Raw genomic sequence first — 13762 nt, 5'->3', positions numbered from 1 at the left:
TTAAAAAAAACATATAATAAGATTCTCACCATGGAGATTCAGGATGGGCCAACTACAACTATTCACCCAAATAGCCACTAAGTATGCAGGATTTTAATGAGGTATGTAACAATGTAACAATGTTGTACAGACTTTGAACATTTCAAAAAAAACACATGGTTTATGAACAATGATGGCATGGCATGCAAAAAAAAAAAAAAAACTAGAGAGCATTAACAACATATTCGAGCAAACGAGGAGGAAAATGGCGACCGCTTCCAGACACCGACGTTGTGCAAACCTACGCCTTACAACCCTTACTGCTCACCTGCACCTGCCCCCGTAACCCTTCCGATTTACCCGTCTGACTGCGGTCCCTCCTCGGGCCCGGTTTCCACCATTTTTTATCCCTTCCTGTCGTGGTTTGCTCCTTACCCTCGTTGTTTTCCCTCTTCAGTTGTCCCTCTAACCTTTGTTGTTTGCGGTTGCTATTTTCCCTTTCTAGCAGCTGTCACTGGGTTATCTTGACAGTTATGGATGAGCTAGGTGACTTCGCGGATCCTTCGGAGGATGTGCCATTATGGACACCCACCAGGACCACTACTGCGGGCCTTTTTCCGTTCATGTCTAAACTGATCGACGAAGTTGAAACTCTCCCTCCCTTTTCTCGCTCCCGCATTCCGCCTGTTTCCTTGCCGGAGGACGCCCCTTCTCCTCCCGATTTTATCTCTCAGCCTCACCCACCACGATCTCTGTCATTCATCGACCTTCCTGCTAACCCTACCGGTCTTCCACTCGGAGCTGATCAAACCCTAAACCCTCCCTCATCGGTGGCCAGTTTCCCCTCACTCGATCGGCCCCTAGGCTCTATTGTACACGGCCTAGCCCACTCAGTTCCACCTTTAGGGAATTTTATGGGTATTAGCCCTATATCAGGTATTTTCGCATCCATCCCATTATCGGCAGCTGAGCATACCCATTCTATACCTTCTTTGGAAGCAACTCAGCATACCTCAGACCCGGGACCATCGGCTGCAAGGAAATTTGGGCTCTCAAGGAAAAAAAGGAATCTGAAACTTCGGACCAGTGCGACGCTCCTTGATCTCATAGAGGACACACAGATCCTGGACGCTATGGACATAGTAGAGAAGGTACTAGTGGGGCAAGTTCATGGCCGCCATTTCAGTGTGGAGAAGCTACAGCAATGGGCCTTGGAAGTCTGGGGGGAACATCTGAAGGACATCCCGAAGGTACAGACATTTGTTAAAGGGTGGTTTGCATTTCATTTTAGTTGTCTTGCGCACACCAATTGGGTATTGTCCACGGTATGGCACATCGACCAGGCCCCAGTCTTACTTCGCAGATGGACACCACTTTTCGACCCAGAACGGGAGCGGGTTGATGCTGGGCCAATATGGGTTTGTCTCCTAGGGCTGCCACTACATTTCTGGACGAAGGATGTTTCAGGAGGATCGGTAATGCCCTTGGCACTTATCTTACATATGATGGCTCTTATCAGTCCACGGGACAGATGGCTTTCGCCAGGATCCTGGTACACTTGGACCTCTCGGAAGGATTACTGGAACACATTGATATTCGATGGCGGAACAACACCAGGAGGCAACTGCTGGATTATGAGGGTGTGCCATTCCGCTGCCGGAGATGTCACAAGGTTGGGCACCTCTACAAAGACTGCCCCTTATTGAGCAAGTCACAAAAACAGACCCCGGTTCGGGAAGAGGAGGTTCAACCGCCCATTTCCCAGGACAACCTATCTCTGAATCAGGTTTCCATTGATCCTCATATCATGGCAGCACATGCGGACTTGGCGGATAAATAGAAGACTCCAACAGATAAAGCCTCGGCTCCCCCACAACCGAAGAAGAGAGGTCAGCCGCCCCTTCGTCCTCAGCCGCCTCCACCAGTTCATCCTTCGGTGCCATCCGAGGGTTCCCCCTCGCCGGGTATGAATCCTCTCTTTTACTCTACTTCCTCTTGTTGCACATCTTTTATTGACTGCATTATAACTGGATCAACTGTTGGTCTTCATTCTTCGATCCCAAATTGTGCTCCCTCGGGCATGGTTTTGGCCCTTGAACCTTCGGCCTTCGTTCCGCTCTCTTGCCAGGTTATGGACCGCCCCATCTACTCTCCTGCTCCACCCTCGCCTTCATCCACCCCCCTTCCTCCATCTACATCCCTCCCTCTGGCCCCCCCTACTATTGGATACATGACAAGATCAAAATCTAAGAGACAAGCTCAGGACCATGTCGGGCTTGATATTATCCTCTCCCCCCCCCCCCCAAAACAACAAAGGGGCAGACCCTCCTACCTTTCTATTGCCCAAGGTACGGCAGGAGATGAGATAGCTTTGGGCATACAATCTACTATTCCTGGGACCCTTAGAGCCAGAGCATCCCCCTCTGAACCCCCTCCATGAAGATCTTCTCATATAATTGCAGAGGGTTGGCTAGGCCTGATAAAAAACTAGCACTCCGTCGTTTACTTACTTCTGCATCGCTAGATATAATCTTCCTTCAAGAAACCCTAGGATCTGAATCTGACATTACTCTCTCTCTTCAACTTATGCTCCCTGGGTGGAAGTTTTATGGGCTTGATGCTCATGGGAGATCAAGGGGTTTGGCCTTGGGCATCAACACTCGATCTATCAAGTTGCTCAACTGCTGGGGAGGTGCTGGCCACATCGGTGCAGACATTAGATCTGCGGATCTTGACATGAATTTCAGAATTTTTAATGTCTATGGGCCCTGTCAAAACAGACCCGCTTTCTGGCAAAATCTTCTAGACTCGGATACATTCATGGAAGAACACCTTATCATTGGTGGGGACCTCAATTTTTCCATAGGACATGCTGAGTCCTGGGGACACAGAGCTCAAAGAGACTCTCTATCGGACTACTTCCTAACCTTTTTGGACTCACACAACTTGATTGACATCCCCTCTGCCAAAATACAAGCAACATGGAGGAACAACAGGACTGGGGATGACAGTTTGGCTCGTAGACTTGATCGATTTCTAGTAAAGGAAAAGGTCCTTGATCTGGGTTTTAATACCCGGCAATGGGTCGGAAAAGGAGGGATTTCTGATCACCTCCCAATATTTATGGAGATTGATGGAGGGAGAATAAAACCTAAAGGACCTTACAAATTCTGCTCCTCCTGGCTAAAGGAATATTCCTACATCAGTATGGTTACTGATTACTGGAAAGCAAATCCTCCTGGGGAGTGGGATGATTGTACCAAAGGATTTATACACAACCTCATTGTTCTGAAGAAAATGTCTAAACAATGGGCTCACAATAAAAGAATCCAGGAGGAACACTCCCTCAGAAATATTGAAGCTGATTTAGCTACTTTTGAAAATGAACAGGGCGGAATATTCATATCTGAGGAACATAAGGAAAAGATGGCAAAGCAATACTCGGCCAGGACAAAAATTCTAAAAGACAGGGAAGAAACTTGGAGACTGAGAAGTAGGGCCATTTGGTTACTTGAAGGGGATGAAAATACTAAGTTCTATCATAAATTTGCTAATGGAAGAAAGGCGATCAACACCATATGGCAGCTTCAGAATGACCAGGGATAGTTGGTCAATACTTTCCCACATTGGCTGAGCTGGCAAAATCACACTTCAAGTGCACTTACAGTGCCCCGAGGGACATTAATCTAGCTGATATAATCAAGGTTGCACAACTCTTTCCTAGGTACGTGGAACAAGAGGAGGGGGATGAATTAACCAAGGAAGTTACTTTGGAAGAATTGGAGGCCACCCTCAAGTGGTTCAAAAAAGATAAAAGCCCTGGTCCTGATGGATGGACGATTGAATTTTATTTGGCTTTTTTCGACATTATGGGTGGAGACCTGCTTAAAATTATTGAAGACACTAGAACCAGGGGGTATATAGAGTCCGCTATCACTTCTACTTTCATAGCTCTCATCCCGAAGACAGACAACCCGACCTCCTTTGAAGATTTTCGCCCCATATCTCTGTGCAACTGTATATACAAGATCATCGCCAAGATCATTGCAAACAGGATGAGACCTATCCTGTCCAAACACATCTCACCAAAACAATTCGCCTTCCTACAGGATAGGCAAATTCATGAAGCTGTGGGTACAGCTCAGGAGGTGCTCCATACTTTACACACCAGATGAAGCAAAGGTATGATTTTGAAGGTCGATTTATTAAAGGCTTTCGACAGAGTAAACTGGTTATATATTAGAATGCTTCTAACTCATTTAGGATTTCCATTCTTATTCATCAAATGGATTATGAGTTGTATAACTAACATACCTTTTAGTGTTCTGGTGAACGGAAGTGCTTCCCCCTTCTTTACATCTGAAAGGGGTCTGAGACAAGGCTGCCCCCTGTCGCCTTTGCTTTTTCTCCTTGTTATGGAAGGTCTCAGCAATCTCATTATTGAAGAGCATCAAAGAGGCAGATTAAAAGGCATAAAGATAACAGAGGGATGCATCCTGACTCATCTACTCTTTGTAGATGATATACTGATATTTCTCAATGGCAGTATTGGAGATCTTAGTAATATAAAGGCCACTTTCTCACTCTTTCAAGTTGCTACAAGAATGCTCATTAATGACAGGAAATCCACTTTAACTGCAGCTGAATGCACACTGCATGAGATCCATTTTGCTCTACAAAGGTTTCATTTTACACAACTACAGCTGCCTGAAGGCCTAAAATACCTGGGATATAAGTTAAGCCCTTAGGCTACAAGATTGCTGACTAGACCTGGCTTATTACCAAAATGGAAAAAAGACTTAATATCTGGTATCTCAAATATCTTTCAAGGGCGGGTCGCCTCACTCTCATCAAAAGTGTCCTTGAAGCCACTCCAGTCTACTGGATGTCTTTGGCTTGGATTCCCAGAGGCATCCTCTCTAGGATACAATCCCTCTGTTGCAGATTTCTTTGGCAAGGGAGCAAACAGGGTAGGATTTTTGCCTGGGTCAAATGGGATGACCTGAACCTACCCAAGAAATGGGGGGGATGGGGCCTCAAAAACCTTGAAGATTTCTCCTCGGCCCTTGCTGCTAAATTAGGGTGGCATCTAGTTTCGGCCGATAGCCTTTGGACGCGAGTCACCTCTGCAAAATACATTGCCCCGATGCACACTCTGGACTGGATTAGAAGACCACATCTAAATACATCGGGGATATCTATCATATGGAAGGCTATCATCAAGGCTTTGAACCCCATCAGAGAGGGCATCACTTGGAGAATACAGTCTGGTAATAAGGTTCGCATTGGACTGGACCCTTGGGTGGGTTGTGGGAATATGCATCGGCTCCCTATGGAACTCGTTCAACATCTTCAACAACAAAACATTACAAACATTGCACATATTGTTGACTCTGAAAACACCACATTCCTACAACAGGCGTGGAAGTCAGCACATCAATTAAACATCCCTCCCGTTTGGAGTCAGCCTTGGGAAGATTTCACTCTGGCCCTCACAGAAGCCCACATTCGAATCCTTGAAGGTGATGATGAGATCATTTGGGCCTTATCTAAAAGCGGCCGATATACACCCAAAGACGGATATCTGGCCCTGTCGGCTCCGAGAAAACCATTGATTACAGCTGACTGGTGGAGACCTCTTTGGAAGCTAAAAGCCCCTCCCAGAACTAGGCTTTTAATGTGGACCATCCTCCGGAACAAGATTCCGACTGGCGATAATCTTCTCAAGAGAGCACATTTCGGTCCTCATTGGTGCAGTCTGTGCAAGTGTGAAAATGAATCTGTACACCACTTATTTCTTGTTTGCACAGAAGCTCGTAAGTTGTGGGAACATATACTCCCCGTCATCACCCCAGCTGCATCTTGGAATGGCATTGCTATATTGGAGGCCTGGCAAACTTGGTATAATTCAGCAACATCGCACAAACTCCAAAACCTACCCATTCTGATTTGCTGGACTATATGGATAGCCAGGAACAGATTGATTTTTCAAGATTTAGCACCGAACTGGTCCGTTTTGGCTGCCAAAGTCATGGGTGACTACTCCCTCATTCCAGAAGACCCTCCTCTACGGAACTCTCGCATCCTTACTCCTATTCATATAGATCACAACAAACCATGGGCATTCTTTGATGGTGCGGCACAAGAGAGAGGCTACGGTGGGGGGGCTATTCTTCATTTGAATCATCATCATTCCTTTAGGATGCTTATAGGACTCAGCAGAGGCACAAATAATTACACCGAGCTCCTTGCTGCAAAGCACCTCATCCATTTTGCTTTGGAAAAAAACTGCAAAGATCTGCAATTATGTGGGGATTCTAAAATTATTTGTGATTGGCTAAACAGGATTTCTAGATGTTCTACTTATACATTGCAACACATGCTGGATGAAACTCTGAGATTAATATCATTATTTGATTCTTTTACTTGTAAACATATATACAGAGAACAGAACGGGATTGCTGACAGCTTATCCAAAGAGGCTGCGCTCGGGGAGCCGGGCATCTGGATGATCAGAGAACAACATGAGGGAGAATCCTACCAATACTTCCATCGGCCATACATGGATATTCCAACATAGTACTTCTGTTATATATTTTGTTTATATTATGGACAGACACATCTTGTATATATTAATGGACAATTTTTATTAAACAATTTGGATAGTTTAGTATGATATGGTTGGGCATACAACCTTGTTTTGCTGCCTCCCTGCATGGATAAAGGCAACATTTTTGTTTTTTTATCATGTTGTGATCCGAATATGCTTTGCATCTATAGAATGTAACTTCCTTATCTTAATGAAATTACGATTTTTCCTTAAGGGGAAAAAAACCATGGAGATTCACCCTCATTTTAAATGGTCTTTGTTACAATACCATGGCTTATCAATACCACATACCCAAAAAACCATAACTTAATTCATATGATATTTATTCATCTAAGAATTTTTTTAATTCATTAATTTAATTAAAAAAGTAAAAAAGGCATAACTACTTTGGAGATAAATCTTGACCTTAGATTTGTGTATACTACTAAGAATATCCTAAAATATTTCATGGAGGTTAAATCCCTACTATTCGATGCAGGAGCATCTGACCCCCCTTAATCAAAATGCAAATTTTAAAGCGGAGAAGGAGGAGAAGTGGACCATCGAGGTAAACCGGGGAAAATTTCTTTAAAATAGAGCTAATTTGATGGAATTAATAGAGTCTCTAGAAGACTTGTCATTTGTAATTATCTGCCATGTATGCATTGTTGAGTGATTTGTGAGAGGAAATCAAGGAGAGGATTGATCGGATCCTTTTAGTGATCCGATCCAATATTTTTGTAATGATGAACCTGTGTGTTCTATATATATATATATATATATATATATATATATATCGTGAGATAGACAGGGAGAGGAATATAGAGTGACAGATAGAAATTTGTGAGAACAGAGTGATCAAAATGTAATCGAAGGAGAACTGTTCCTAAGGCTGAAATTCCTTAGGCTATAATAGAAGCCTGTAGATGTATAATATAAAAATGTGTTTCAGTGTTGATATTGTACGCCTATGTGCGTATTTCATAAATGAGTTAAATCCTATGTTGAGAGATTGTTGATCGACCATTGATCATTGTAGGATCAATGGCGATCTAAAGATATATAATTAACTGTTGTGTCGTGTGCTTAAACGAATGTGGTAGATCCGTGTTTTAACGCAGAGATCCATCAAAGGCAAACGAGACCAAGCCAAAGAGGAATGGATGGGTCAATATACAAGATCCGTTGGATCGATATGATCAATGGACAGGATCATATCGCTAAGGACAGATTCACATCAATATCGCATCGACAAATATGGTTTACAGAGGGACAGGCCTCAGGGTTCAAGAAATGTCGATGAGTGATCGTCGATATTTCGCATTGGAATGATATTGGAACCGGCTGAAGAGATGATGCGATAGCAGTTTTGCGATTGAACGAGGACCGTCGGATCGGAGCTAGGATCGACGGTCCTTATTTGATCAGTGATCGGATTTCAGGGAATGCGATGTGTTGATGGCCGATAAGTGATATCGCCGATATGTCGATATAGCGCCGATTGGAGATCGGAGATAACGGACGATCAGAGCAGCGGGAAAGCTTTGGACCTGGACGGATTCGATGGAGTTTTGAATGCGGGTGTATAATTTTGAAGTCCAACCTTAAGTGTTTTGGGTCGGGTTTTCCGTGTATTTCCTGTGCATCCATGTATTCCGATATGTTGTATGGTCCCGGGTTTTGAGGTTGAGCTCAATGTTTAATGCTTCCGATAAGGAGTGGCTCATAACCCACAGGCCTTAGGATTAAAATTTGTAAATGAAAGGGGATTTTTCCTTAACCCAAAATATCCTTTCATCAAGGGGAAAACCACCTTTCATCAAGTGGTATCAGAGCAGGGAAAGGGAAGAATATTTCCTGCGAGAAGGAGGAAGAGTTTGCAAGCAGAAGGAGAAGAGGTATAGTTGTTGAAGTATGGTGAGTTTATGGTCTTTACTGTCGTGCAGACAGTGGCAGCGAAATGTGAGAAGAATTGCAGCAACCTAGAACAAGGAGTGCTCAATTGGTTCTAGAGGAGAGAACCAGAAGGATGCCAAAAGAATAAAGCTCAAAGGAGAAGCTTGGTGAGGTATCGTGTAGCAGAGAAGATTGTTACTGCAGAGGTTGGTTGCAGCTCACAGAAGATCATGAAGGCAGTTCCACTGAGAAGTGGGTAGAATTGCTAAGGGATAAGGAGAAGCATATGATCAGGAGGTCATAAATTTTTGTGTCTCGGGAGTCTAATGCAGGAGCATCTGACCCCCCTTAATCAAAATGCAAATTTTAAAGTGGAGAAGGAGGAGACGTGGACCATCGGAGTAAACCGGGCAAAATTTCTTTACAATAGAGCTAATTTGATGGAAATAATAGTCTTTAGAAGACTTGTCATTTGTAATTATCTGCCATGTATGCATTGTTGAGTGATTTGTGAGAGGAAATCAAGAAGAGGATTGATCGGATCCTTTCAGTGATTCGATCCAATATTTCTGTAATGATGAACCTGGGTGTTCTATCTATATATATATATATATATAGATATAGATATATAGATATATATATATATATATATATATATATATATATATCTATATATATATATATATATATATATATATATATATATATATATCTATATATATATATATATATATCGTGAGACAGACAGGGAGAGGAATACAAAGTGACAGATAGAAATTTGTGAGAACAGAGTGATCAAAATGTAATCGAAGGAGAACTGTTCCTAAGGCTGAAATGCCTTAGGCTGTAATAGAAGCCTGTAGATGTATAATATAAAAGTGTGTTTCAGTGTTGATATTGTACGCCTGTGTGTGTATTTCATAAATGAGTTAAATCCTGTGTTGCGAGATTGTTGATCGACCATCGATCATTGTAGGATCGATGGCGATCTAAAGATATAGAATTAACTGTTGTGTCACGTGCTTAAACGAATGTGGCAAATCCGTGTTTTAAAAGGCAAACGAGAGCAAGCCAAATAGGAATGGATGGGTCAATACACAGGATCCGTTGGATCGATATGATCAATGGACAAGATCATATCACTGAGGACAGAGTCGCATCAATATCGCATCGACAAATATGGTTTACAAAGGGACGGGCCTCAGGCTTCAATAAATGTCGATGAGCGATCGCTGATATATCGCATCGGAGAAAACCCATTGGAACGATATCGGAACCGGCCGAAGAGATGATGCGATAGCGGTTTTGCGATTGAACGAGGACCGTCGGATCGGAGCCAGGATCGATGGTCCTAATTTGATCGGTGATCGGATTTCGGGGAATGCGATGTGTCGATGGCCGATAAGCGATATCGTCGATAGGCCGATATAGCGTCGATCGGAGATCGGAGATAATGAACCATCGAAGCAATGGAAAATCTTTGGACCTGGATAGATCCGATGGAGTTCCGAACGCGGGTGTATAATTTTGAAGTTCGGCCTTAAGTGTTTCGGGTCGGATTTTCTATATATTTCTTGTGCATCCATGTCTTCCAATATGTTGTATGGTCCCGGGTTTTGAGGCTGAGTGCAATGTTTAATGCTTTCGATAAAGAGTGGACTCATGACCCACAAGCCTCAAGATCGAAATTTGTAAACAAAAGGGGATTTTTCCTTACCCCAAAATTTCCTTTCATCAAGGGGAAAACCACCTTTCATCACTATTCACCTAATACTTTTTAATAATTAAAGTAACTATTATCCACTAAAGTCTTATATATATATATATATATATATATATATATCTTAATATTATCTATAAACACGATAAAAATGTTACAAAAGTTCATTGTTGCTTCAAAATTTAGCAGGGCTTTTAAGAGGTCTCACAAAGCAAGAGCCAAACCAAGATGCAATAATGAGGTGGATTGCCACTACTCCACCTTTCTCTTTTGTTATGAAACTGGCTCACAAAAAGATAGAAAATATAGATCAACGCCTTAGAATTCAGCCTCTTCGAGGGGGCAACCTCCTTTACATTACACAAATGAACAATTCTTGGATGATTCAAATGACAAAACCTCCTTTCTATATATAGGAGTCTAAGGGGTCACAATATAACCAAGCTGACCTAACAATAATAATATAAAGGTACAAAAATAACAATAGAGGGATTCTACAAGGCACAATAATAACAATATGGGGACAATAGGGGCACAAAAATAACAATAAGGGATACAACGACAATAGTAATGGGGTAATCACTAGTATTATAGGGACCTAGCATGCCCCTCTCCTTCAAAAAATTGTTGTCTTCAACACTTGAGTAGTTTTGGATGCTTCTGTATAAAATTCTCATGCTTCCATGTGGAATCTTCAATGGTTAAGTTCTTCCACTTGATGAGATACTCTGAAATTGATCAATTTCGTAGCTGTCGAGTTCTTGTTTCTTTGACTGCTTCAGGTTCCAATACGATTTTTCCTTCCTCATCAAGTTCTGGAAATATTGTTTGAACTGGAAGCTTGTCACCTATAACCTTCTTTAAGCATGAAACATAGAAAACTGGGTGCACTTGGGAAGCCGCAGGAAGCTCCAATTTGTATGCCATAGAACCTATCTTTTACAACACCTTGTACAGACCATAATACTTTGGTGATAATTTATTATCCTTCTTAGCTTGCTTGAGGGACATTTGTTTATATGGTTGTAGCCGTAGGAATACCCAATCACCTACATCAAAACTTATTTTGCTGTGATGTTGATCTGCCTGTTGTTTCATTCTATTCTGCGCCAAGGTGAGGTTATCCTTTAAGAGTTGGAGAACTTGTTGTTGATGCTCGATGTGATCTTCCACTGTTTGAACCTTAGAATTTTCTCTTAAATATGATGTGATGGATGGTGGATGATATCCATAAAGTGCCATAAATGGGGTCATTTTTGTTGTAGTATGGAAGGAAGTGTTATACCACCATTTAGCCAGAGGTAACCATTTGATCCATTGTGTCTGTTTATCAGATACAAAGCAACGAAAATATCCTTCCAAACATTTGTTTACTATCTCAGTTTGCCCATCAGATTGAGGATGATAAGATGAGCTATGAGCTAACTGAGTACCAAGACCAGAAAACAATTCTGTCCAAAAATTTCCAGTGAAAATGGGATCTTTGTTACTTACAATAATCTTTGGGTTTCCATGTAGCTTTTGAATTGTTTCCATAAATGTAGTAGAAACTGTACTCGCTTTAAATGGATGAGATAATGCACAAAAGTTTGCATACTTAGTAAGTTTGTCAACTACCACCATGATAACACTCTTTCCTTCATACTTGGGCAAACCAGTGATAAAATCCATTGAAACCTCCTCCCAACGTTGGCTTGGAATGGATAAAGGTTGTAATAGTCTTGGCATCTTAATTGTTTCAACTTTATTTTGTTGGCAAACCAAACATTCCGCCACAAACTTTTGAGTATCCGATTTAAGGCCATCCCAAAAAAAATCCTTCTTAACCCTATGGTAGGGTTTTAGAAATCTTGAGTGCCCTCCTAAGGGAGAGGTGTGCAATTCCCTAAGAATCTTTTGTTTGAGTTGGGAATTCTTACATAGGTATAACTGATCCTTGTACCATAACGAATCATTTTTCCAGCTAAATGTATCAGATGTACTAGGATCTTGTTGTATCTTTTGAATGAGTGCCCACACTTCCTCGTCATTCTTCCATTCATCCCTTGCTTCGTTTATCCAATCTAGTTGGATAATAGAAATGGTGCAAAGAAATGCTTCCACATCCTCATCCTTTCTTGAGAGTGCATTTGCCACAACATTTTTCTTCCCTTTTTTGTAGATGATTTCAAAGTCATAACCCAACATCTTTGTGACCCATTTTTGCTGCTCTTCTAAAGATAATATTTGTTCTAAAAGGTATTTAAGACTATCATGATCTGTTTTTACCTTGAAGTGTCTTCCCATTAGGTAGGGTCGTCATTTCTTAAGTGCATGTAGTATTGCCAACATTTCCTTCTCATAAATAGCTTTATGTAAATACTTTCCTTTGATTGGATGACTTTCAAAAGCAATGGGTCTTTCTTCTTGCATTAAAACAACACCAATTCCATTTCCTGAGGCATCACATTCCACAATAAAGGTTTTTGTGAAGTCTGGTGTAGCTAAGACTGGTGCTTGGCGCATTGCCTCTTTAATATGTTCAAAGGCCTTCGTTGCAAATGCATCTTTCTTCAATAATGTTGTTAGAGGTGATGTTGTTCTCCCGTAATTCTCAACAAACTTGTGATAATACCCTGTCAACCCGAGAAATCCTCGTAGATGCTTTATGGATGTGGGGATTTTCCATTCTTTAATGGCTTTAATTTTTCTAGGGTCTACCTTAACACCTTCATGAGATACAATATGACCCAGATATTCCACCTCTTGTACTCCAAAGAAACAATTGGAGATTTTTGCATAGAATTGTTTCCCCTCCAATAGTTTGAGCACCATGTCAACATGTTGGACATGATCCTTCCAAGACTTGTTGTAGATTAGTATATCATCAAAAAATACTAACACAAATTTTCTAAGGAAGGGTTTGAAAATGGAATTCATCAAACCTTGAAATGTAGAAGGTGCATTAGTAAGGCCAAAAGGCATGACCAAAAATTCATAATGACCCCCATGAGTTCTAAATGTTGTTTTTGGAATGTATTTAGTCTTCATTCTAATTTGATGATATCCTAAACAAAGATCCAACTTGGTGAAGTAATCGATCCATGCAATTCATCCAGTAATTCATCAATGACAAGAATAGGAAATTTATCTTTAATAGTGAGCTTGTTGAGCTCCCTATAATTTGGACACATGTGCCATGATCCATTCTTCTTGTGAACCAATACTACTGGAGCAGAGAAAGAACTTTGACTAGGTTGAATTATACTAGCCTCTAGCACTTCTGCAACCATATGCTCAATTTCACTCTTTTGGATATAGGGATATCTGTAAGGCCTGATGTTTGGAGGAACACTTCTTGGAATCAAATTAATAGCCTTATCATGATCACGAAAAGGTGGGAGGCCTTTAGGAGTCACAAATACCTTGGAATGATTGTCCAATACTTTTTGGAGATCTAGAGAAATGGATGATTTCGATGTGGGAACCTCTAGTGAACATAATTGTGCAATTTTGCCTCGTTGTTATTTCTTTAGAAGCTTTGTCATTCCGTTAGAGTTGATTATCTTTCCTGGTTTCCCTGTGATACCCCTTAATTC

The 13762-nt window shown here is 41.4% G+C and overlaps 1 protein-coding gene across 1 annotated transcript; it reads left to right on the top strand.

Annotated features, from left to right (window-relative positions):
• Positions 1-2415: 2415 nt before the first annotated feature.
• On the top strand, positions 2416-3585 carry LOC149173514 (uncharacterized). Its single transcript, XM_089426721.1, has one exon. It carries the CDS (start codon positions 2416-2418, stop codon positions 3583-3585), a length of 1170 nt encoding a protein of 389 aa, XP_089282847.1.
• Positions 3586-13762: the final 10177 nt, after the last annotated feature.

The sequence above is a fragment of the Pinus tabuliformis genome, chromosome 4_2, assembly GCF_031772625.1.
Source record: "Pinus tabuliformis cultivar Carrire ecotype Pingquan chromosome 4_2, CPIR1, whole genome shotgun sequence".
Classification (NCBI taxonomy): Eukaryota; Viridiplantae; Streptophyta; class Pinopsida; order Pinales; family Pinaceae; genus Pinus; species Pinus tabuliformis.
Note: the sequence above shows the minus strand (reverse complement) of the source record. Positions and strands in the feature narration are given on the sequence as shown.

Coding starts and splice junctions, on each gene's coding strand:
- LOC149173514 (XM_089426721.1), top strand. CDS start 2,416: ATGAAGATCTTCTCATATAATTGCAGAGGGTTGGCTAGGCCTGATAAA.